This window comes from Chelonoidis abingdonii, chromosome 2 (assembly GCF_003597395.2).
Source record: "Chelonoidis abingdonii isolate Lonesome George chromosome 2, CheloAbing_2.0, whole genome shotgun sequence".
In the NCBI taxonomy this organism is placed as follows: Eukaryota; Metazoa; Chordata; order Testudines; family Testudinidae; genus Chelonoidis; species Chelonoidis abingdonii.
This window is the reverse complement of record NC_133770.1, coordinates 260,479,436-260,502,195: the sequence shown is the minus strand read 5'-3', so window position 1 is coordinate 260,502,195 and position 22,760 is coordinate 260,479,436. Positions and strand designations below refer to the sequence as shown.

The 22,760-nt window shown below is 41.5% G+C and overlaps 1 protein-coding gene across 2 annotated transcripts in view; it reads right to left on the bottom strand.

The window, feature by feature from the left end:
* The window catches only part of MTDH (metadherin), a 51,816-nt gene extending 29,390 nt beyond the window's left edge, over positions 1-22,426 (bottom strand). Inside the window, exons 1-4 of one of the 2 annotated variants that reach the window (XM_032784683.2) lie at positions 21,806-22,426; positions 11,671-11,775; positions 1,840-1,924; positions 1,040-1,219 (exon numbers count right to left, since the gene is read on the bottom strand). In XM_032784683.2, coding sequence (XP_032640574.1) covers positions 1,040-1,219; positions 1,840-1,924; positions 11,671-11,775; positions 21,806-22,216 — 781 coding nt within the window. In that variant the 5' untranslated portion in view covers positions 22,217-22,426. The remainder of the gene's footprint in view (positions 1-1,039; positions 1,220-1,839; positions 1,925-11,670; positions 11,776-21,805) is intronic. The other variant, XM_032784684.2, reaches the window with a different exon arrangement.
* Positions 22,427-22,760: the final 334 nt, after the last annotated feature.

The following is a 22,760-nucleotide window of genomic DNA, read 5'->3' as shown; positions in this document are numbered from 1 at the left end:
GGTGACATCTGAGAACTGATTGTGCACTACACACTGCCATGGTCCCTGCTCAGATTAATGACTACTGTAATCTATGTCCGTAAGGATCACAATACAGTTAGTCAACACATTTCTTGAAGTTGCTGGGTTGCCTTACTTCCTACATGCCTCCAGTGACAAAGGGAAAACTGACATGGTACTCAAGGGCAAAGACAGTGCATTCAGTCAGGATGGAAACAAGCTCTGATCAAAGAAGAAACCAGGATCTGAGGCATCAACAATGCAAGGAGTCAAAGTCAGAATGTGAATGTAATGTAGTAAAGCACCAGAGAGGAGCTAGGCTCAAGCTTTCTGCTGCTATTTCAGAACACTTGACGCATTGTTCTTTGTTTAATTAGGCACTCAGGTGCATCAACAGGTACCAGACTGTCTAGAGGAAATCTGGTATCTAGTAGGCCAACAAAACGGTGTCTTTCCACTCTTCTTGTGGGGCTGGGGAAACTGATGAAGCTGTGGTACCATCAGTTACGCAAACAATGCCCAGATAAATTAGAACTGGTTGGTGGTGGAAAGGGGGAAACACGTAGTTTGTGTTTCAGTTTAATAGAAAACACACTGACCACAAAGGGGAGGGAAGAGTGAGAAGAGGCTTGCTAAAAAACCATTGGGATCTGCCAAAAAATCAGGAATGATCTGTGAAACAAGGAAAATCTTCCCCAACACAGTCAGAAAAGGACATGGATAGTGGTGGGAAGGGGCCAGACTAGGTACCTGATTGAGGGATGCTTCTACAAGTTCCAAGAGGCACAAGACTTTACAGTTCTCACCTGCTCCAGCTGAAAACATGGACCCAATAACTGGAATCTTAGTGGGACAGGTATCTTCTGTTAAATGCTGTTCTTTTAGCTTTTCCTCTACCCTTGATTCCTTAAATCCACACAAAGTATTACAACTTCCAGTTCCAATATCCTTTACATGGATATATCCCCCTCCTATTATAATGCATTTAAAGGGAACGCTGCTTATTTTTCAAGTATTCTTTCATTCTACAACATCATACCTTTATTTTTTCTGGGACCAACTGGAAAAGATGGTGTAGGTATTAGTTGTTCAGTGGTTACTGTAACTGCATTTTCCATCCCAGGAAGATTTGGTTCTATTGGACCAGCATCAGTCAGTACCTTGTCACGCTTACGCTGCTGCCTTTTCTCACGGTTACTGATTTTAGTTTCCCAAGCTCCTAAAATATCCCCATAAATAAAAATGGCATTAAATGAGTAATACAATGGTCAAAGAATAATCCAACTAAAATTTAACTAGGAACCAAGTTTAATTTAAGAATTAGCAATAAGATAGACTGAAACCAATAGATGAAGGTGAGAACAAGGGTAAGTAACTGAACTTTACATGTAAGAGTTTAAATGGCATGCTTGAAAAGTCAGTATGTCCTTTTCCTCGATGTGAGAATAATAGTATTTTGTTTTTACAACCACTCAAACCATATGAGCCACAACACTTCAAGTAGAATAAAATGTAGGATGATTGCCTTTGATGAACATTTTAGTATTTTTCAACCCTTATAATCCAACATTCACAGATCAAAATTGCCAACACTCCAGTTCTGAAGCTACCACCTTAACTTTTCTGTTCCAGAAATCCTGGATTTTCAGATATTCAGCATGCAAACAGTCTTAATCTAAGAACATTTCACCAGGTAGTAACCACTACATGACCACATATCCGATTTAAGATTATGACATCAGCTAATTAATTTTGTTATATGTTTAAGCAAGTAAATCTTAGATAGCATGTAGGCTAAAAAGTCTCACTGTATTGCCTTATCAATACTGTTCTTAGTACCTTCATCGGCTTCTTTTCCATCGAGACGTGACAGGTCCTGAATGGTTTTAGCATCTCCCTTTGATTTCTTCTTATTCTTTTTTGACTAAAATTAAAAAAGCAGTAATTCAGTCTTATATTATTAAAGAGACTAAATGTTTCTATTACAGGTATTAAGAAAATATTGTTATAAAAAGATATTTACAGATTAGAAATGAAAGACACTTTGCAAGATTAACCTACTGGTTAGTGCCAAAGTAGTGGCTTTTAGGAAACATTTCTTCAGTATGCAAAGTTTTATATCTAGGAACAAGGACTGCAGGCTATATCTACAAAATGGGGGACTGTATCCCGGAACACAATGATTTAGGGGTCATAGTGCATAAGCAACTCATAAGGGGCTCCCAGTACAACACTGACGAAAAGGCCTAACACATTCCTCAGAGAAACACCCGGGGGAATAGCAAGTAGAAGTAGAAAAGTGATTTTACTTCTGTATATGGCATTAGTGAGACATACTGGAATACGGTGTGCAGGTCTGCTGTCCACGTTTTTAAAAAGACTTTGAAAAACTGGATGATACAGGAAGGAGGCAAAAGAATGATTCAAGGGCTGGAGAAAATGCTCTTCAGTTAGAGACTTAAAGAGCACAGTCTGTTTAGTTTGTCAAAAGATGACGGAGGTCATTTGATTACATCTAAGTACCTTCACTGGGAGAAAATGCCAAGTACTAAAGTGCTCGGTAAGCATATAGAGAAATGAATAACACGAACCAACTGCTGGAAGCTGAAGCCAGACAAATTTAAAAATTTGTGCCTGCTTTATAATTTGAACACTTATTCCTGGGGTCATTCTGCAGCAAAAATATAAAAATTCTGCGAACAATATTTTAAAATTCTGCAAATTTTATTTTTCAAAATAACACTACATAATCACACCAGTTTTAATTATTTTGATAATTTATTTCAAAATACCTGTCAGCAAGTATGTCCGTAACAGTTCAGATGCGCACAAAAATTCCCCAGGAGAGCGTAAAAGAAACTCCTATGACAACCCAGTTCCTGTTTCTCTGCCTCCTCTTCTCCCAGAGCCCAGCAAGAGGGCCAGAGACCCACAACTCCTCCCCCTACAGAGCCCAGCCACGGTGGTCCCCCAGCCAATACACTCAATCCCCCTCCCCATAGAGTCCAGCCACAGCCCCCACTCCACCCCACAGACACCCACATCCCCTTCCCCCCAGAGCCCAGGGTAGGGTGACCAGACAGCAAGTGTGAAAAATCAGGACAGGGGGTGGGGGGTAATAGGAGCCTATATAAGAAAAAGACTCCAAAATTGGGACATCTGGTCACCCTAGCCCAGGGATCCAGAGGGAGAAACACTTTGATGCTTGGTCTCAGGCTTACATGGAGTTTCCTGCACACTGTCTCCTTCCCTCAGGGCATGCTGGGAACTGCAGCTGCCAGGAATGCTCTAGCTCCCCCATCCCCACCCCGGCAGAGTCTTCTATATGCAAGTTGGGTTCTGCGGGGTTCAGTGGCCCCTATTGGTGGCCAACAGCATTACATCCCATTTCTGTGGGGGAAGGAAATTCTGCGAACATATTAATTTCTGCAAAATTCTGCATTGTGCAGTGGCTCAGAATTCCCCCAGGAGTAAACCCTGTAAAAACTACCAAGCCAAACAACATCCTGCATCTTTTGGAGTCTCCAAATTGAGACTCTCTGAAACATACGCTAGCTAAATAAACTATTTGGCTTAACACAGGTAAACTGGATGAAATTTTATGGCCTGTGATATACAGAAGTCAAATTACATCACTGAATGGTCCCTTCTGGCCTCAAACTATATAAATCTATGCAAAGAAGTATCTTGAGTTAACTGATGCATTCCACCAGGGAAGCCCTAGACTTTCACTGTTATCAGAGCAAAGACACAATGAGTTCAGAAAGTAAACTATATATAGGCTTGGCAGAATTAGATTTTTATTTTTTTGCAATTTCAATATAGATTTTTTTTAATATTTAATAATTTTTACTTTTACAACTGTGAAAATTAAGGAGCGTAGTATTGGGGCTAGGGCATCATTGAGAGTGGGATGCAGAAGGCTCTCAGCACGGCCAAGAGGCCCAAGACTCCTGAGTGTGAGGTACAGGAGAGGCTGCAGTCCTCGCTGGAAGAGCGGACACCTAGTCAGGCCTGCAAGGAGGATGACGAGCCCCTGGTCACAGGGGAGATCACCTCACTGCAGTATAGTTCCCGTTTGGGGATGGCTCTCTCACTTCTGGCTGAGAGTGTGAACAGGGCCATGACAGCAGAGCTGCAGAGGGCTCCCTCCATTGCCATAGGGCTGGTGACACCTGATCCCTGCAGGAACAAAGTGCAGGGGAGGCTGCTGGTCTCGGCAGACCAGAAGAGAGACTCCATGGTTGGGGACTCTTCTTCCTCTTTGCAGTTCTGGCCGGAGGTCTTTGCTCTGCCCTGCCAGGACTACACCTGTCCCCACAGGGACCAGATGTCATTGGCCCTGTGGACATGCAAGGAGCCCTCTGCAGCCCTTCTGTTATGGCTGCTCCTTCACTCCCATGACAGTGGGGCTGTAGAGGGCTCTCTGCACTGTCACAGGGCCAGTGACACCCACTCTGTAGAGGTCAGGCGCAAGAAAAGCTACAATCCTGGTGGAACAGAGAAGGGACTCTTGGCACTCCCAGCTGGTGAGAGAGCAGGGACGTGACAGTAGACATGCAGAAGGCTCTCTATGCTGCTGCAGGACCAGAGACACCCAATCCCTGCAGGCACAAGGTGTGGGGACGGCTCTGGCGCAGCAGAGTAGAGAACAGTTGCCGGGACTGCAAGGAGGAGGAAGAGGATGAGCCCTGTTCCCTGGGGAAGGCAATCCTGCTACTGAATGGCTCTGTCCCTGGGCAGGAGCCATTCAGCATCAAGGTGGCCTCCCCACAGCCAGCGGTGGCGGCTCCTCTTGGCAGCCATGGCAGGGGTCTCTGCTCTACTAGTACCAGAGCCTTTCCCCTCACCTTGCGGTGGCAGGGATCCAGTGTCCCTAGCCGTACCAGGAACCCTCAGTAGCTCCACTGTCGTGGTCCTGGCTTCCTCACTCCTGTGACTGCAGGGCTCCCTGCAAGGCTGCTGGCACTAGGCGAGGGGGCAGGAGGAGCTGCATTCACACCAACTGTTACACTGAAATGGATGAAGAAAAAATTCATCAGTAAGCTGAAATTGACGTTAACTGACATCTGTGGATTTAAAGAGTCCTTCCAAGTCTAAGTAAGGCTGCAAGTTCATCATGGAGATCACGGAAGTCACAGATTCAGTGACTTTCTGTGACCTCTGTGATATCTGCAGCGGTTGGTGCGTTTGGCTCAGGGGCAGCTGAAGAAGCCCCAGTACCAGGCCCACTGGCCGCTGCTGGGGCAGTCTCAGGCCACCGTTCCCCTCCCTCCCCAGTAGCAGCAGGAGTTTGGGTGTGGGAGGCAGTTGCAGCATGGTATGGGGTGAGGCAGGCTCTGGGAAGCGCTTACCTAGAGGGCTCCTTGGAAGCTGTAACATCCCCCTTGCTCAGCTCCTAGACAGAGGCGCAAAGCCAGGTATATAGTCTGTCGATCCCAGCAAACCTCCCCCCACTGGGGAACATATTACTTATCTACTTTTTCCATGACCTGCCAAACTCAGTCAAGGTTTCTAACATCAGTCGCCATCTCATTATATCACTGATTAAAACAGTCAGGAGGTGCAAGATGACTATACAAAATAAGGATTTTATTCATTCTAAATGATCACCTTCTGCTGCACAGAAGGCTGCCAATCTTGGCTCTGCATCAGCTGAAAGATACATTAAGAACTTGGCAGACTAGCAAAAAAAAAAACTTAATCAGGCAGATGTGTGGGCCTCTATACAGAGGAAAATTGAGAACATAAAAATAAGCTCTCCTTCTCCGCCATAAGAAAGTACTGATTCAAGATGATGCATGCTTTTTTCAAGCTTGCAAATAAAATTAGCTATGAAGGAATTTTAAGGAGCTTTCCATTTGCTCTAGTGTGTCACTTTCCAGTGGATGGCAGACATGTATGGCAAATTAAGTTGAATCACTTATGTTTTGCTCTTGTGTAACTGAACAAGGCAGAGAAGAAGAATGAAGAGGGAAGTGGCCAAATTGCAGACAGTACACATGCATCTTCAGTATAAGACCATTCTGGAGATGACAAGCAGAAGACTGTAACCATCTTCAAGGAATAAGTGAGGCTCGTGGCCCCTGAAGAGAAAGACAGCAAAGGACTGCAGAAACACAAGAGGAGCACCAATACAAAAAAACCTCAATGTACGCCATGTAATTTTTTAGATTTCTTAACTTGTAGTCATCAGTTTACTCCTCTAAACCAAACAAAGAAAGAGCACTCTGGCAGGGCCGTGGGACATTATACTCAGTGCACTCAAGCTATTAACAAAGCAATGCATTTATGAAAAGAGGGTGATTTCCCAGTGTGACTAACATAGCTGTCTAACTATCCTCACTAAGTTGAAAAAGAGGCTTGGAGCTGTTTTTAGCTGACATTGAAGGGCACCAATTTACATCAAGACTTCACATTTTTATCCACTCCAAAATCTATTTTCTTTTAATTTAAATAAGATGTTTTAGATAATTTAAATAATGTTTCTTTTTAAAAAACCTGTTTAAAATGAAATATGAATTTATTACAAAATACATTAAGGCCTAAACTTATTACAATCTCTTAAAACATTTAAATAATAAATATGCTGAATCCATGAGCCTCTATCATAAACTTTGAGTTAAAGCCTGCTTTTCTATATAAATAATCAACCAGGGAAAAACTAACTTTTGAAGTCAAGCTTTATAAATATGGCATAGTGGATCATATATTGTGTTAAGGGCTTGATTCTGTAGGTGGCCAACCTGCAACTCCAGAGCCACATGCAGTTCTTCAGAAATTAATATGCGGCTTCTTGTATAGGCACCAACTCTGGGGCTGGAAGGACAGGTGCCAACTTTCCAATGTGCTGGAGGGTGCTCGTTCCTCAATCCCTGGCTCTGCCCCCTCCCCCTGAGCATGCAATGCCCTCATTCCTCCTCCTCTGTGCCTCCTGCATGCCACAAAACAGCTGACTAGGAGGTGCGGGGAGGTGCTGATGAGTGGGCAGGAGGCGCTGGGAGCAGGGGGGTAGGGGTGGAGGGGAGAAGCTGATGGGGGCTGCTGACGAATTACTGTGGCTTTTTAGCAATGTACATTGGTAAATTCTGGTTCCTTCTCAGGCACAGGTTGGCCACTCCTGCTGTAGGGGATACATGGGCTGTGGTACTGGGTGCAACAGACTGGCAAACTGACCTCACTCCTGTCCCTATTTCATTAGTTGTTCTCCGGAATTATTTGGTTTCCAGGCCCTGTGGATCCTCCCTTTAGGCTGGTGGGAGGGTCCTTTGGCAGTGGGCAGGCTCTGCCCGCCCATTTCCTGGTTCCCAATCGGAAGAGACTGGTAAAGTCATCACAGGGGATGGGACCTGCCTCTGACTCCAGGGGACATCACATATCTCATCAGGATCATTTACTGAGCTCATCTGGGTAGCCTCCTACTCCTATTTATAACTTCTCCTTACCTGAGCTCTGATTGGCTCAGCTCTCAAATATTTATGACTCCAGCCACCATGGAAACTTACTCTCCAGCTTATAGAAAAACACTGATCTGCACAGCAACTACCAGCCCTTGCTTCTGGACAGTTCTGGGCACTTTAACTAAATGGCCTCTGTTTCCATGCATGTTTATACAGAGATACATGCAAACAGAAATCCATTAAGTGTCTTAGCTGCCTCCCTCTTTTTTCAAATAAAATACTGCAATGCAAAAGGCATGTGGGTTACATGAGCAGAAGTCATGGATTGTTGTTAGGTCTTGTGTTTTCCTGGAAGATGAGATGAAGGTGGAACTGGAGTTATGTAACAAAGAAGAAGTTGAGTGTTCAACCAGAAAGGAGCAACACTGGTGTCAAAGCAGGATACTGTTGAAAGAGAGAACAGCATTTTTCTGACTGCAGCCTCTCCTGCTGATTTCAAGACCTGAGAATTGGAGGGAAAAACATCCATGGTTACAGGTCATAACAGGGACCCTATTTTCAAGAAATTCCTGCACCTCTGGATAAAAAAGAAATGTGCGCTAAATGTAAACTGCAACACAAAAAATGCAAGTCCTGGTTGTGAGAATGAATGTCATTATGACAAATGCGCTCAAAGGCAATGACTCTGAAGATGATACGGACATGTCTGAATAATCTGGATCAACTGGTTAGTACATTTATTTTTGCATCATTCTTATGACCTGCCTACCATCTTATATGCTAATAAATAACTTAGATTATTGTCATAAATTTGTGTTTTGGATGCAGTTCTTATGAATTTCAAAATGTTTATGTTCAAAATGTAATTGCCCCCACAACAAGCTAACATAACATTAGTCATTTACATTATTACTGTTGGATTTCTGAAATGATTTGTCATGGCTCAATATAATCAAACATCTTAGATGACTTCATGTTTAAAAGTAACACTTTATTAGGTATTTATGAATTTTAACATTTTTTAAAATGTTTTTCCCCTCCTCCAGCTGTTTGGTATGTTGCTCAAGATAAACATTTAAATAAAATTTAGATAATTCTTATTATTTATTAGTTATTTTCCCTATAAAACTGAACTTAGAATAAATTATATAATTTAAACAGGGTTACAAACAGCTGCAGTAAGGAGGAATCTTTCATTTATAATCTTTTTTAAAACAGTGCAATATGCAATATTCCAGGAGAGAGAATTACTTTTTTTACTATTTTGTTTTATGGTAAACTTTAGACACAGGAGGATATGAATGTCCATCACCTGCAAGAGTCTACAACTACAGTGTCATCTGCTGGTATCACCAGCAGTGCTGCAAGTAAACATATGTCAGACAGTGACTTCTCTCTCTCTTTTTTTTTTTTTTTAAATAAAGACTTTCTTCATCACCCAGTAAAACCACGGACGAGTTTGTCATCAGGATGAGCAAATTTCAGCAAGACTCCATAAATGAGAAGACTGCTCAGGTCACTTATGCAACAAAATCTCTCTTCTGTCCCATTCAGACCAAAACATTTAATTGACATAGTTCAAACATTACAACCAGGTTACACTCCACTGGATAGAGCAGACATTGCTGGATACAGTGTATGGGAAGGAAATTGAAGAGTGTAAAAAAACATTGATGGAAAATTCATTATTCTGAATCTTGATGGGTAGAACAATATACACAATGATCCAGCAATATGTGCTTGTGTGACCACAGACAATGGGACTTACAGAAACAATTGATATATTGGGAAATACCGATACAGCAGAATACTTAAAGTAGCTGCAGGTAATAGAACAAAATTCAAGTGTGGACCCTGCTCACAGACAAGCTGCAAATGTAGCAAAGATAAGAAGAAATCCAAATGAAAATGAAGGCAACCTGAAAACTTATAACATATGGATTCAATGCTCATTTGACTAAAATACAACTCTAGGAATAAAGGAAAACGTTGAAATTGCAAAATACTTCTGTAACAACCACTTCGCTTCAGTTCACTGAAGCGAGAAGAAGGATCCAAACTAATTCTACCCAAGATATGCACTTGAACTCAGTGGTTGACTGTTCTGAGCCATTTATTAAGAACTGGTCTATTCTGATGATAATTTTCGAAGAGAATCATGACAAAATAGATGGAACTATAACAGCCAAATTTCAGAGTAGCAGCAGTGTTAGTGTTAGTCTGTATCTGGAAAAAGACCAGGAGTGCTTGTGGCACCTTAGAGACTAACAAATTTATTTGAGCATAAGCTTCCGTGGGCTACAGCCTACTTCATCGGATGCATGTAGTGGAAAATACAGTAGGAAGATATATATGTATTTGTTACACACACACACACACACACAACATGAAGCAATGGGTGTTACCCATACACACTATAAGAAGAGTGATCAGTTAAGGCGAGCTATCATCAGCAGGAGAGAAAAAGAACTGTTTGTAATGGTAATGGGGAAAACTATTTCCCCATGCTTACTGTGTAAAGGCTCTATTTAGTTGTAAATCAACGTTTTAATGGTTATATTAAACAGTAATAATACACCTCTCTTAGAAAGTAACAGAAGTACAAATGGGAAAATCGATTAAAATAATCAAGGCTTTTCACTTTGGGATTTAAATCATGATTTAAAATCACCCTGATTTACTTCAAGGCACTCTACTAGATTCTCTCCTTATATTTCCCCAAAATGATTTGACTGTATTACTCTAATAAAAACAGCCATTTAGTGGCATAGAATTACTTGGAACTGCAGTTTAGGCTTGGTATTTTTTGGTGAGGGAGGGAAGGAGAAAAATGAGCAGTGAGAAAGAAATGTTTGTTTCTTCGCTTAAAAAAATGTTATCTTTACTTCCAAATACAAACACCTATGATATACTTTAGAATTCAGGCTTCCATCTAACATTGGAACATTTCTTGTTATTCAAATGCAGAACTAACTAATACAAGAATTTCCAATAACTTATTTACCCACTCAAGCTATAAAACCATTAACAGTTGGGAAATATATCAGGACCAAATATTTGGGTTTTTTTAACCAAATTGTTTCCTACATTCAACAACTTCTCAGTAATAGTTACAGTTAACCGTTTATGCTGTTTACAGAATACATCTTCTACTAGTACACAATGAATCCCCAACAGTATCATGAGAACAGTTTTAGCCTAATCACTTTGTTGTTTATCACAGAAAGATTTTAAAAATTCCTTGTAGGAGCGAGTACACTTTTATTAGAGCTAGAACCAAAACCAATGTGACAGTCATTTTCAAATCAGGAAATCACTGCACGGCAATTTACCTGACATATTATAATTTAAACCAGCAGATGTAACCTGTATTTTCAATTATATAAAGTTGTGAGCAAAAGAGCCAAGACAAAGTCAGTTTTGGTCATAAGCCTATTTTAATCAGCTAAATAAAAGCTGCGTGGTGAACTGAGGGTATATTTGCTCAGTGGTTTATGGTACATGTTAAATTTGGAAGAAATGAGAAGGTAGTCCTCAATGTGTAGGAAATGATAAATTTAAACGCAATCTGATGTTCTATTTAAACATGTATAGCAGAGCTTTAACAGAAGATATAAGTTTAGCCAGCTAAGTCAACAACAGAATATGCATGTCATTAATTTTATAACAAAAGCTAAAAAAAAATTCTCCTTTATTTATTGCCAAAAATCAGACTTCAAGGTTCCATAATTGTCTTCAAAAGTTAAGGACAACACCATCACCTAAAGGCCAGATCCTGGAGCCCTTAAGTCAACAACTCCCATTCAAGTAAAAGGGAGTTTGCAAGTATAAAATTTGGCCTTAAAACAGCACTCCCTCAGCTGTTAGATGATACCTTGTAAGTTATTTGAAAGATTACAGTGATCACCTTTTGAGCATCTAGAGAGAGTAAACACAGCTGAATACTGATTTGGCCTTATCACATACAGGAGCTGCTTTTCAGTATTTTAAATTCCTTTGTTTTAAAACGAAGTGCAAACATTTAATTTCTGATGTAGGGTCTTAGTATCTTTCAAGCTATCTTTCAAAAAAAAAAAAAATTAAAAAATTGGCAGTTGGAAAAACTTACTATTTTTGTAAAACAATTTAAATTGGATAAGAGCTCTTCAGGGCAGGAATCGTCTTTTATTCTCTTTTACATAATGGAACTGTTTGAGGCCTTCACATAAAACAAATACATAAAAATTAATCTCATCAGGAAGTTTACTATAGTTTCAAAGCCATAAATAACCTTTTCGTTTTTCTTGTCTGCATCCAGTGGCTGCTTCGGATTTTCTCTTTGAACCGTCTGAATTATTTCATCCTCAGACACTTCAAGAACAGGCCGTCCATTAGGCTGCATATGTAATCAAAAATTAAAATCAGATTAAATCTGAGAAGGCAGGTAAAGCAAATCACAGAATAAGTTATATAATTACAAAGACAGTATAAGAGGTTTTCTTTGAAGCCCACTATAGTTCTATGCATTATGGGGAAAGAACCTAAATGCTAGCTTAATTACCTTTTAATGTAAAGCAATTTAGTTTTATATGAAACATTTTCAAAAAACTTATTTTCAAAATTTCAGAAGACTGCTACTGTGGTTGTATATACTGTATGAAGTTCAGAAACAAGTACACGAACAGTAAATATGCTAAATGCATCTGGATAAAAATCAGACTAGTAGTTTCTACAGTGAGTCTGTTGAATAGCAACAATCTTGCATATTATAAACAAGCAGATTAAGAATCACCACCAGTGAAGGAAAGCTATTATTTATTTATAGTAATATCTATACCCAACTGTAACCAATTATGTAGTGGAATGTTACACAGCTTTACTATCTTTAATGTAAACAAACATGAAATAAAAGAGGAAGTATTTTATCAATCTTTATATCGAGGAGTATTAAATATAGAATTGCTCCTAGACAAAAAAAATATGCACCTATAAAACTTTCAGGAACTTTAGGTCTGAACAACTGTAGGTTGGATTCCAAATAAGTTTTGCTAAACATTACAATTTTTAAAAAAGTTCTTCCTGATGAGGTTTAGGATTGTGTATATTGATAGCAATTACTTTAATATACATAAGTGAATGGGCATGTGCATTTGTTTTCTCACATGTATAGACACAGAAGTACACCTCTACCTCGATATAACGCTGTCCTTGGCAGCCAAAAAAAAATCTTACCGCGTTATAGGTGAAACCATGTTACACTGAACTCGCTTTGATCCACAGGAGTGCGCAGTCCCACCCCCACGGAGCACTGCTTTACCGCATTATATCCAAATTTGTGTTATATCAGGTGGCGTTATATCGAGGTAGCGGTGTATATGCAGTGTCCATGTGAGCAACTGCACAAGTACTCACAATTGGAGCACAGTGTCCTCTGCAGTATCTCACTGTAATGCAATAATTGCATAAATAACTGCTTAAGTACAGCAAACTACCTTCCAGTTAAATCTCTGAAGTGCCAGCCACAATTCTGTTTTGCCAAATGTATGGGGGGAGGGAGGAAGGAAGGAAGGAAGGAGAGAGAGAATGGAGAAGTGTTTCCCCCCCAAAACAGGGACTATTTTTCAAAACATCAACTTTGTCAGATACCAAGTTCTTAAAACTACAAGTTACAAATGTAGTGGGTTACCTATTTAAATTAAAAAACAAACAAACCACACACATACATGCACGGATATGCACGCTATTAAAAATCTTTAACGGAGTGAAATTTTTTAGACATTATTCACTAAAAAAAAAAAAAAAAAAAAAAATTAGTTTTGGTCAACCCCAAACCATTCTCAAAATGTGACTCAAATTCACCAAATAAATCACTTCAGCTAATGTTTCTGAAGGCGGGCTCCTCATGAGCCATTCACAAGATGGTAAGAGGAGAAGGAGGTGCACAGATAACTTTAGGCCTACTGGTTACGGCACTCACCTGGGATGTCAGAGATCTGGGTTTTAATTACCCTTTTTGTCACATTTATATGGAGAAGGGATTTGAATTTGGATTTTAAAAAGAAGTATTTAAAATAATTTGAGATACACCTATCTTATAGAACTGGAAGGGACCTTGAAAGGTGATCAAGTCCAGCCCCCTGCCTTCACTGGCAGGACCAAGTACTGATTTTGCCCCAAATCCCTAAGTGGCCCCCTCAAGGGCTGAACTCACAACCCTGGATTTAGCAGGCCAATGCTCAAACCACTGAGCTATCCCTCCCCCATCTCTCTCCTTACAGGAGAGTGCCCTAGTAACCAGGCTATGGGATATTCTGGCATGGGTGTCTCTCAAGCTTTCCTGTTGAAGTTGTTCCACTGTGTATACATAATTACATAGTCACTGGAAAAGGTCGTGAACTTGGGTCTCCCACCTCCCAGGCAAGTACCCTAATCACTAGGCTATAGCAATCTCACTCTCTGGCCTGGTGACTATTCAAGTATTTTATGCAAAGTGGAACAGCTTCAACTTGAGAAGCAGAGAGACCTATACTAAAATAACTCATGGCCTAATGGTTAGCCCTTGTCTGCAAATTCAAATCTCATGTCCACATCAGACAGAGGGAAGAACTGAACCCCAGCTCACAAGTGATTTCCCTAACCATTGTGCTAAAGGTTATAAGGCAACCCCACTTCCTGCTTTCAGCCAGTTTAGGAATCTAGTCTTTAAATTTATTTGCATTTAGGTGGAAATATTTTTTTGTTTTTGTTGACCCAAATGCTTTCTTTGACTTGAAACTAGTTGTGTCTACTTTTCTGATGTGCTCAAATTTTTTTGATTTGGTTCAACCTGAACTAATTTTTTAAATATTTTGGAACTGCCAGTGAACCGGAAAAAAATCTGTAATTTGCCATGCTCCACTTATATCTGGATTTTTTAAAAAACACTACAAAATAAAGACCTCTGCACTTTTATTTAAAATATTTCTGCAATACCCCTGACCTCTTTTCCCCACTCTTCGGACAGTCTTCAGTCACACTGTTAGTTCCTAAGTGCTGTATTTGCACAAAGTAGTAATAAAGGACATTCTTGCTGCCATTTAAACCCAGAGACTTATTACAATTATTAGCCTACATCAACCTCCTTCTCCCATCTATGGAGTACAGAGAGAGAGAAAAAAGGGGCATGAAGGTTAAAACAAACAAAAGGAAGTACTTCACACAACAGTCAACCTGTGGAACTGCTTGCCAGGGGACACTGTGAAGGCCAAAAGTATAACCGAATTAAAAAAATAATGAGAAGTTCATGGAAGACAGATCCATCGATGGCTGTTAGCCAAGATGGTCAGGAACGCAACTCCATGCTCTGGGTGTCCCTAAGCCTCTGACTGCCTGATGCTGTGACTGGACAACAGGTGATGGATCACTGATTGCCCTAGTCTTTTGATTCTCTTTGAAGCGTCTGGCATTGGCCACTGTCAGAAGACAAGATACTGGACTAGATGAACCATTGATCTAACCCACTATGGCCATTCTTATGAAGATTTCATCTCCTGTCTATGTATCATTTAAGTTATGTTTCCATGATATGTTTAGTCTGTATGGCATCATATTTAAATTAATCTCCATGGGACAAGAGCTGCATCTTCATTTTCATTTGATAGTACCAAACATTCTTGACTGAGTTTGTATTTTCTTTTACAGGATACAATTTTAACTAAGAATTAAAAACCATGTTTAATATTAATCTCAAGTGCTAGAACTAAAGTTGTTGCATTTAATTTCAGAACAGGTCAAACTCTATGTTAAATGGTATACTACTTTAATACTTGCTGACAGATTCAACAAGAAACATTTGTTAGATGGAAGAGCTGCTACTTATCAGCACCCAGTATATCTAGCTATTACACTGCCTTCATAACTATTCTAAGGCCAGGTCTGCATTACAAACTTACATTAATATAACTGTATCATTCGGGTTGTGAACATCCACACTTCTGAACGATGTAGTTATACAGTCCTAACCACTGGTATGAAAGGCACTATGTTTGGGAGAGCTTCTCCCATTGACAAAACTACTGCCTCCTGTGGAGGTGGATTAACCATGCCGATGGGAGTTCTCCTAACGGTATACTAGTATCTGCACTAAAGCGCTGCAGCTGCATGGTTGTAGCTTTTTAAGTGTAGACCTGCCTCCTCAGTGACTTGACTTAGCAGATACATACTCTTCAGATTTCATTTGTTATGCGTTGCCTGTTTTGAAAGCCAAAAATACAGAACTGCTGTCCCTTGTAACTGATTTAATGCCCAAGGGTGAACACACACTTTCTGCACACATGACGTGGTGACAACTGTTGAGTGCATTTTTTGTGGGCCCTGAAGTGACTTGGGTGAAAAGTGCTATTCTGCCTTGCGGTGGCTTAAAGACTATGCTATCCTGCCTTGAGCTGACAGCTGAAAACAGAGAGGAAGAGAAACAATTTTAGAGAACTTCAGGGATTTAAAAAAAATTATCTGAAAAAGTGTTACTAGAAGCGTACAGCCTTAACTGCAAATGGAAAGGTGTAATTTTGGACTCAAAATTATCTTTAAAAATAATAGTTGCAATTTTCCACATTTAAATACATCCCGAAAACTTTTTTTTTTTATTATTATTATTATTATTATTTTCTGTTGTGAGATAGTTTACTAATAACTCAAACTCAGCCCTGTATCACAACAATTAAGTTTTCATATTGTGGAACCTTTTCCAAGTACTAAAACAATCAATCTGAGACAAGACTGGGAGCTGATCCAACCTTAGTTATGAAAGATTACTACATTTGATCCTTTATTTAAATAGTAAAAAGTATCAAAATCTGCTATGTTCCAGTATACTTACAAAGAACCCATGACACTTTCCATAGCATAAAACAGTGGTTCCCTATTATTGTTTTTAAACTAAAGGCAACCCATCAACTTGATGGTCTTATTTGAGTCCCATCCAGGGTCCAAATTCAAGGGGGAAAGTGCGCAAAAACCAGAGATCAGCATCATCCTCCCCTCCTGAGAGAATACCAACCATGAGAAGCTCCGGCAGGGGGCGGGGCAGCCACACCACTCAGGGGAGCACGGGTGCTACAGGGCCTTTCTGGTCAGCCCAGGTCAGGGGGTTAAAGACTAATGCTTACCAGTTAACAGTTTAATATTTTACATTCTACCGTTAATATATTAAAACGACCTCAATGAGTGGCAGGAGCAGCTCTCCCACTGACACAGTGCCATGCAAACAAGCACTTATGTTGGCGAAACTTACGTCACTCAGAAGCATGTTTTTTTCATACCTCTTGAGCAACGCAAGTTTTGCCAACATAGGTGACTGTGTAGACATGGCCTTAGCCTTAGCCCTGCAGGAGACAGTTGCCACTGCCGTGGGATGAGCTTATTGTCCAATGTCCCCACTCTCCCTCCAGGCCTCCCCTCTGCACCAGGCCCATGACACATCTAGAACCTTCCGACAAGCAACTGTTTGGGAAACACTGGTGCAGAACATGCAGCATTGTTCCATATACTTGGCTACACAAATCCATCCACCCACCCAGAGTTGGTACGCTGTCAAAACCACAGGCCTATGGGATACTCTGGTGTGGCGGTCTCTATCAATTTATCCTGTTGAAACTGTTCTACAAGGTATAAATAATTAACTTTACAAAGGGATAACAGTGAATAGTCATTATGAATGTCTACGAAGTGCCACTATGAATGACAATGAATAGTTACTGGGCTAAAGAGAGAGAATGACTATCCCCTGGTAACCTAGGATGCGAGGGAGAGAAGGTGGAGTCCCTGCTCCAATGACTAAGTATTTATACAAAGTGTAATAGCATCAAGAGGAGATAGAGAGACCCACACCAGTATATTCCACTGCCCAGTAGTTTGGGCACTCTTCTGAGATGGGGGAGACCTGTGTTCAAAATCAGACAGAGAGGGGGAATTCCATATCACAGGTGGATGGCCTAAACACTGGGCACTGATGAAGGTGACACTACTACTTCCTCATGCTCCAGCTGATTTGTGAATCTAAGCCTTTAAAAAGAAACAAAAAATCCCTTTTGGGTTTCATCTGGCCTGAATTCCCCCCTCCCCCCCCCCAATTTTCTGAATTTGTTTTGGATTCGATTCAAACTGAAATAATTTTTTTCCAAAACTGTCTGTGAACTGAAAGGTCAGTTATTAGCCCAGCTTTGTTCACTGGATAAAAGGGTTTAAAACTGAAGGCTATGGGAAAGTGAGTAATATTCCCCTTGCACCAGCTAGAAAGCAGAGAGGTGTTAGCAAAGAACCCCATCCAACCTTGTAGGAGACAGGAAGCTCTGGGATTGGAGGTGAAAAAAATAAGTCTTAAGAGGAGATAAAGAGAATGCTTGTGCTCCCTACCAGCAGCAAGAGAAGGTGAGTGCTTTGCAATTATTACTCATCTAGTAAGCCAGAAGAGGAGACGGAAGATGGATCCCTCACAAACAAGATCCAGGGACAGCACACCTTGGTAATAATCCCTATAGACTCCTCTTTCAAGCACCTAGCAGAGGCAGAGATTGATTTCTCCACTGGATGTGGACTCCAAACAGTGAGCTATCCCCATCTTTTGAATCCATCTATGGCTAGTAAGTTTGGCCCTTGGTAAAGGTATTACCGGAGATTATTATGATCACAATCAAATATATTCACTAAATAGTTTTGGCTATTTGACTAATTCTCTCACATTAATTTATATTAAAAACTTTAGATTGGATATTATTTGACTAGCATACTGGCAAGTAGCACACAACTGTTTTATTCCCTTAAGTTGCAAGGGGTATAGCTGTAGTGGTGTTCTTTACCCTACATATGGGTGACAAGTGCCAGGTAAATTTTTCCAGCCCTGTATGCAGTAATACATGAAAGTTGTAGGTTACCTGCCACAGTGAAAGCTCAGTAATTAAATAGAATACTAAATTATATAAATATTTTTAACAAGACATTGGTAGTTTTCATCTCATTCAAATATATCTCTTCACATAGTGTTGTATTTCATATTTTATCATAGTTTACTTTAAAAATGATACTACAGTGAAAAATATTTAACCTTATTTAAAATCTGGCAACACTGGAAGGATTAAACTACTGGGATAGATCCTGCTAATTTTTCATGAGAAATAGGGTTAACTGGAACAGCATAGTTAATGATGCGTATCAGAGAGAGAGAGAGAGAGAGAGAGAGAGAGAGAGTGTATTTATAGATTCAGTATGTGCATTTTCTTTAAGAGAATTTGTGTTCATGGGAAGTTAAAGATAATAGAAGACAATACACCTAGTAAAAACTCAAATATTTTGGTGGAAGGGAGTGTGTTTGAGTTAGTAAGTGGGCTTCGTCCCCTTTGTTTCTTGATGAAAAAGGCCTCAAATGTTTGTTGTTTATTTTGGTTTTCTTTTTCTTAGATATATAAAGAATGTCAAGTCTATTCTTTCCTGATTGCTGGAGGACATCGTGGAGGACTCAGATGTGTGTGCCTTCACTGAATAAGAAGGATTTTGAATTTTTGGGTATGGCTACACTTGGAATTTCAAGAGTGTGGTTGGGGCGGCAGCGCTGGGAGAGAGCTCTCCCAGTGCTCCACGTAAACCACATCCTCTACAGGTGTAGCGTGCAGCACTGGGAGCTGCGCTCCCAGCACTGCTGCCCTGATTACACTGACGCTTTACAGCGCTGTATCTTGCAGCGCTCAGGGGGGTGTTTTTTCATACCCCTGAGCGCGAATGTTGCAGCGCTGTAAAGTGTGAGTGTAGCCATACCCTTTAACAAATATACCCTCTCTCTAAAATGGTAATTAACCAAAGTTTTAAACAGTCTTAATAAATACCCTCCCCTTCCAGTTTCTCAGCTTTCACTCTCTGGATTCTTAAAAGGTAATAATTTCACTGGTTCTTGGTCACCACAGAGGTTTCCAGGAGCGAAGAACTTAATTTCTAATTAAAAAAAAAGGAGGCATACCCACTTAGCCATTCTTCTTCACATAGCAAAGAACCAGAAAAAGGTATAAACCTAGTTTCTTTCCACTTTTCAGATCATCAGTTAAACTCACACTTATTTAGATCTTATGCAAGGCAACTGAAAGACAAGGTTATAACAGGCCAAATGACGTACACTCCACCGTCTTCCACCCTATTTTGGCAAAAACAGTATTAAAACTATTTAGCCAATGCAGAAAGCTACAGGCCAACCTGTTTAGGACCCAAATCTCTGACAAGACAGAAAGAGCTTTAGAAGGGTGTGCAGTAACTTGATGCATGGGATTAATTTGCTTACTAGGTGAAAGTACAGCAAAGCAAGCAATATCAAAAACAAGGTGGATGAGGTAATATCTTTTATTGGATTAATTTCTACTGGTGAGAAGCTTTCAAGCCCCAGAAAGCTCTTCTTCAGGTCTGGGAAAGATTTAAGATACACCTTAACTCACTTAAAATTGCCTTCACGAAACAAATACACTCCATCAGAGAAGTAGTTTGCTTCAAGGAACAGACCTCAATACCCCAAGAGAACTTGCTTCAATACAGAAATAAAGCCTCTTCCAACCACATACCCCTAGTTGTCACCACCTCAAAATGGAACCCATATGGTATATCAAACAACTACAACCCAAAATCGATGGGGACTGCATCCTGAAAGAAATCTTTCCTGAACCCCCACTTCTGGCCTTCAGACTCCCTCCAACATCATCAGAAGCAAGCTCCCCACAAACCAGGCCACACCAACTCAAAGCAGCACCAGACCTTTTCATAACAAGAGATGCAAAACCTGAAGGCATATCTCCACTGCTACAATGATCAACACACCTTTCAAGTTTCAATGGTAGCCATTTTAGTCTATATCAGCAAAAAAACCAAGGAGTTTTGTGGCACCTTTCAAGATCCATCGATTCTACACATGCCAATCACAACAGTTGTATACCTCCATCCAGTGCAATAAATGCCCCAACAACTACATGGGTGAATCCAGTTAATCACTATGCTCTCAAATGAACTTGCACAGGAAAATGATGATAGACAAAAACCACCTGTAGGTGAACATTTTTCACAAACTATATGTTTGGCTCATCAGTCCTTATTCTCAAAGGAAATCTGCACAATACTTTCACAAGACGAGCCTGGGAACTTAAATTCCCAACTCTGCTAGACACTAAAAATCATGGATTGAAAAGACACACTGGATTAATGGTTTATTACAACAATTCGTAACATACTAACCTCATCTTTTTGTCCTATGACTAAGATGTTAACTGGCCACTCTACATTGAATGGTCCCTTAGAATATGAGCTACCTGTTTATACCAAACAATCTGTTCTACCTTGCATTTACCTGTGAAACTGAGTACCTTTCCCAGATCTGAAGAACTATGTGTGACTTGAAAACTTGTCTCTCTCACCAACAGAAGCTGGTCCAATAAAAGACATTACTTCATCCTCTTTGTCACTCTAATATCCTGGGATGGACATGGCTACAGCTATGCTGCAAAATCAAAAACAGAAAGCTGCCTGCACATTGTGATATTTAAAGACTGAAAAAAATGCAATGGAATACTGCAGTGCAATGGAATTTTAAAGTGATATCTTAAGAAACAGCATTACTTACTTGAGATTATCCTTAGTGCACTTATCATACCCACTAAGTTTCTCTCACTTAGAAATAGCTTTTAGATTATTACAGTGTGTTCCTCTATGGATTATCGATTTCGTTTCATCTTTTCAATGAGACATGCAAAATCTTGAGTTGTCAAGTTTATCTCAAAGTCTGTTACTTATTGCTACAGTTTATAGCATTTGTTCACTTGTCTGGACTCTAAAATAAACTTAAAAAATACCTAAACTTGTTGAGTGAAGAAGATAAACCTAACTTCTGTAGAGTTAAAGCTTTCTTAAATTGAAAGGTAATTAAATCTCAAGACCTCAGGGTTTCTTAGAAAGATTTAATGATGAACTAATGCTAACCCATCTCCCAGCAAAAAGCTTCAATGCAGTTACTGCTACTCAAAGCTTTTCAAGTTGCAAAGCAATTGAAAAGAAATGGGCGATTTCACATGATCTATTCATAATCCAGAGAAACATGCAAATACCACACCAGTTTTACCCTGCAGCTTCTTGGGAAACCTACAGCACTAGGACTACTTGTCCCTGGACTTCACCAGAAGCCCTCCTTCACACCAGCGTCCACCCTGAAGCACTATGGTAAGTTTTTCAAACTCTCGTTATAAATAAAACAGAATGTTGCAGCAGTTTTACTTTAATCTGAAACAAACTGTTCAAATTAAAGACCGTGCTTCTTTCCATCCTCAAATGCAACTGTGAAGCCAGTGATCCCCTCGCCCCCTCCCCCGTCAGCGAGCCGAAGGCTATTGGATGAGAGAGAACTGCAAGATGGCCCCCCCTTCACTCACCCTGGCCGCCCCTTTCTCCGCAAGCCTCTTCTTGTTCCGTTTCTTCTGCTCCTCAGCCTTCAGCAGCAGCGGTGCGGCCGGAGCCGCCTTGTTGGGGACGCCACTGCCGCCTGTCAGGCCCAGAGCTACCGCCTCGTCGTCTTCTTCCCGGCCAGGCAGGCTCCGGGGCTGCTTCCTGCGGGAGCCCGTTGCGCAAGTCACGACCCAGAGCAGCCCCAGCAGCAGCAGCAGCCCCAGGGCGGCCGTGGCGAGCAGCACGAGCCAGCTCGGGAGGCCCTGCGGCTCGAAGCCCAGCTCCAGTCCCAGCTCTGTGCGCAGCAGGCCCAGCCCGACCGACAGCGCTTCCCGCACCCGGGCCGACACCTCCTCGGCCTGCTGGGCCAGCGCCTCCTGCCAGCTCCGCGCCGCCATCACTGCCCCCACCCCGGAGGGGCCGAAACCGAGCGCGGGACGGGCGCTCAAGCCGAGTGCATCTCCCGCTAAGGCTGAGGGCAGGACGCAGTCACTGGGAGCGGCCCGTTCAGCTCCGCGGCGCCTCGCTCTGTCCCCACCCCCGGCTCTAGTGCAACGTCACCTCTCAGGCTCCGCTGAACGTCGGCAGACGGCGCCGCGCAACGTCCCGCCGTACGCGGTACGCAGAGTGACGTAGGGGCGGGGAAGTGGCGCGTGCACCCGCCTCCGGTCTCTAGAGGAGCGATACGGACGCATGCGCTGTCACTCTCTCTCCCCCGCCCGCCAGGGCTCCCTGGAGCTGTCAGTCTGCCTTCCCCCGCGGGACGGGGCGGAGCCAGTCAGGCGCTGCGCGTGGCAGGGGGAGCCCTGGGCCGCCATCTGCACCATGTTACTAGGGTCAGCGAGCCCCGGGTGCTGCGGGGGGCGTGACCACGAGCCACTAAAGCATTTTCTTCCCGCGGTGCCTTGGAGCCCATGCTGCCGCCGGGAGGGGCTAGCACTG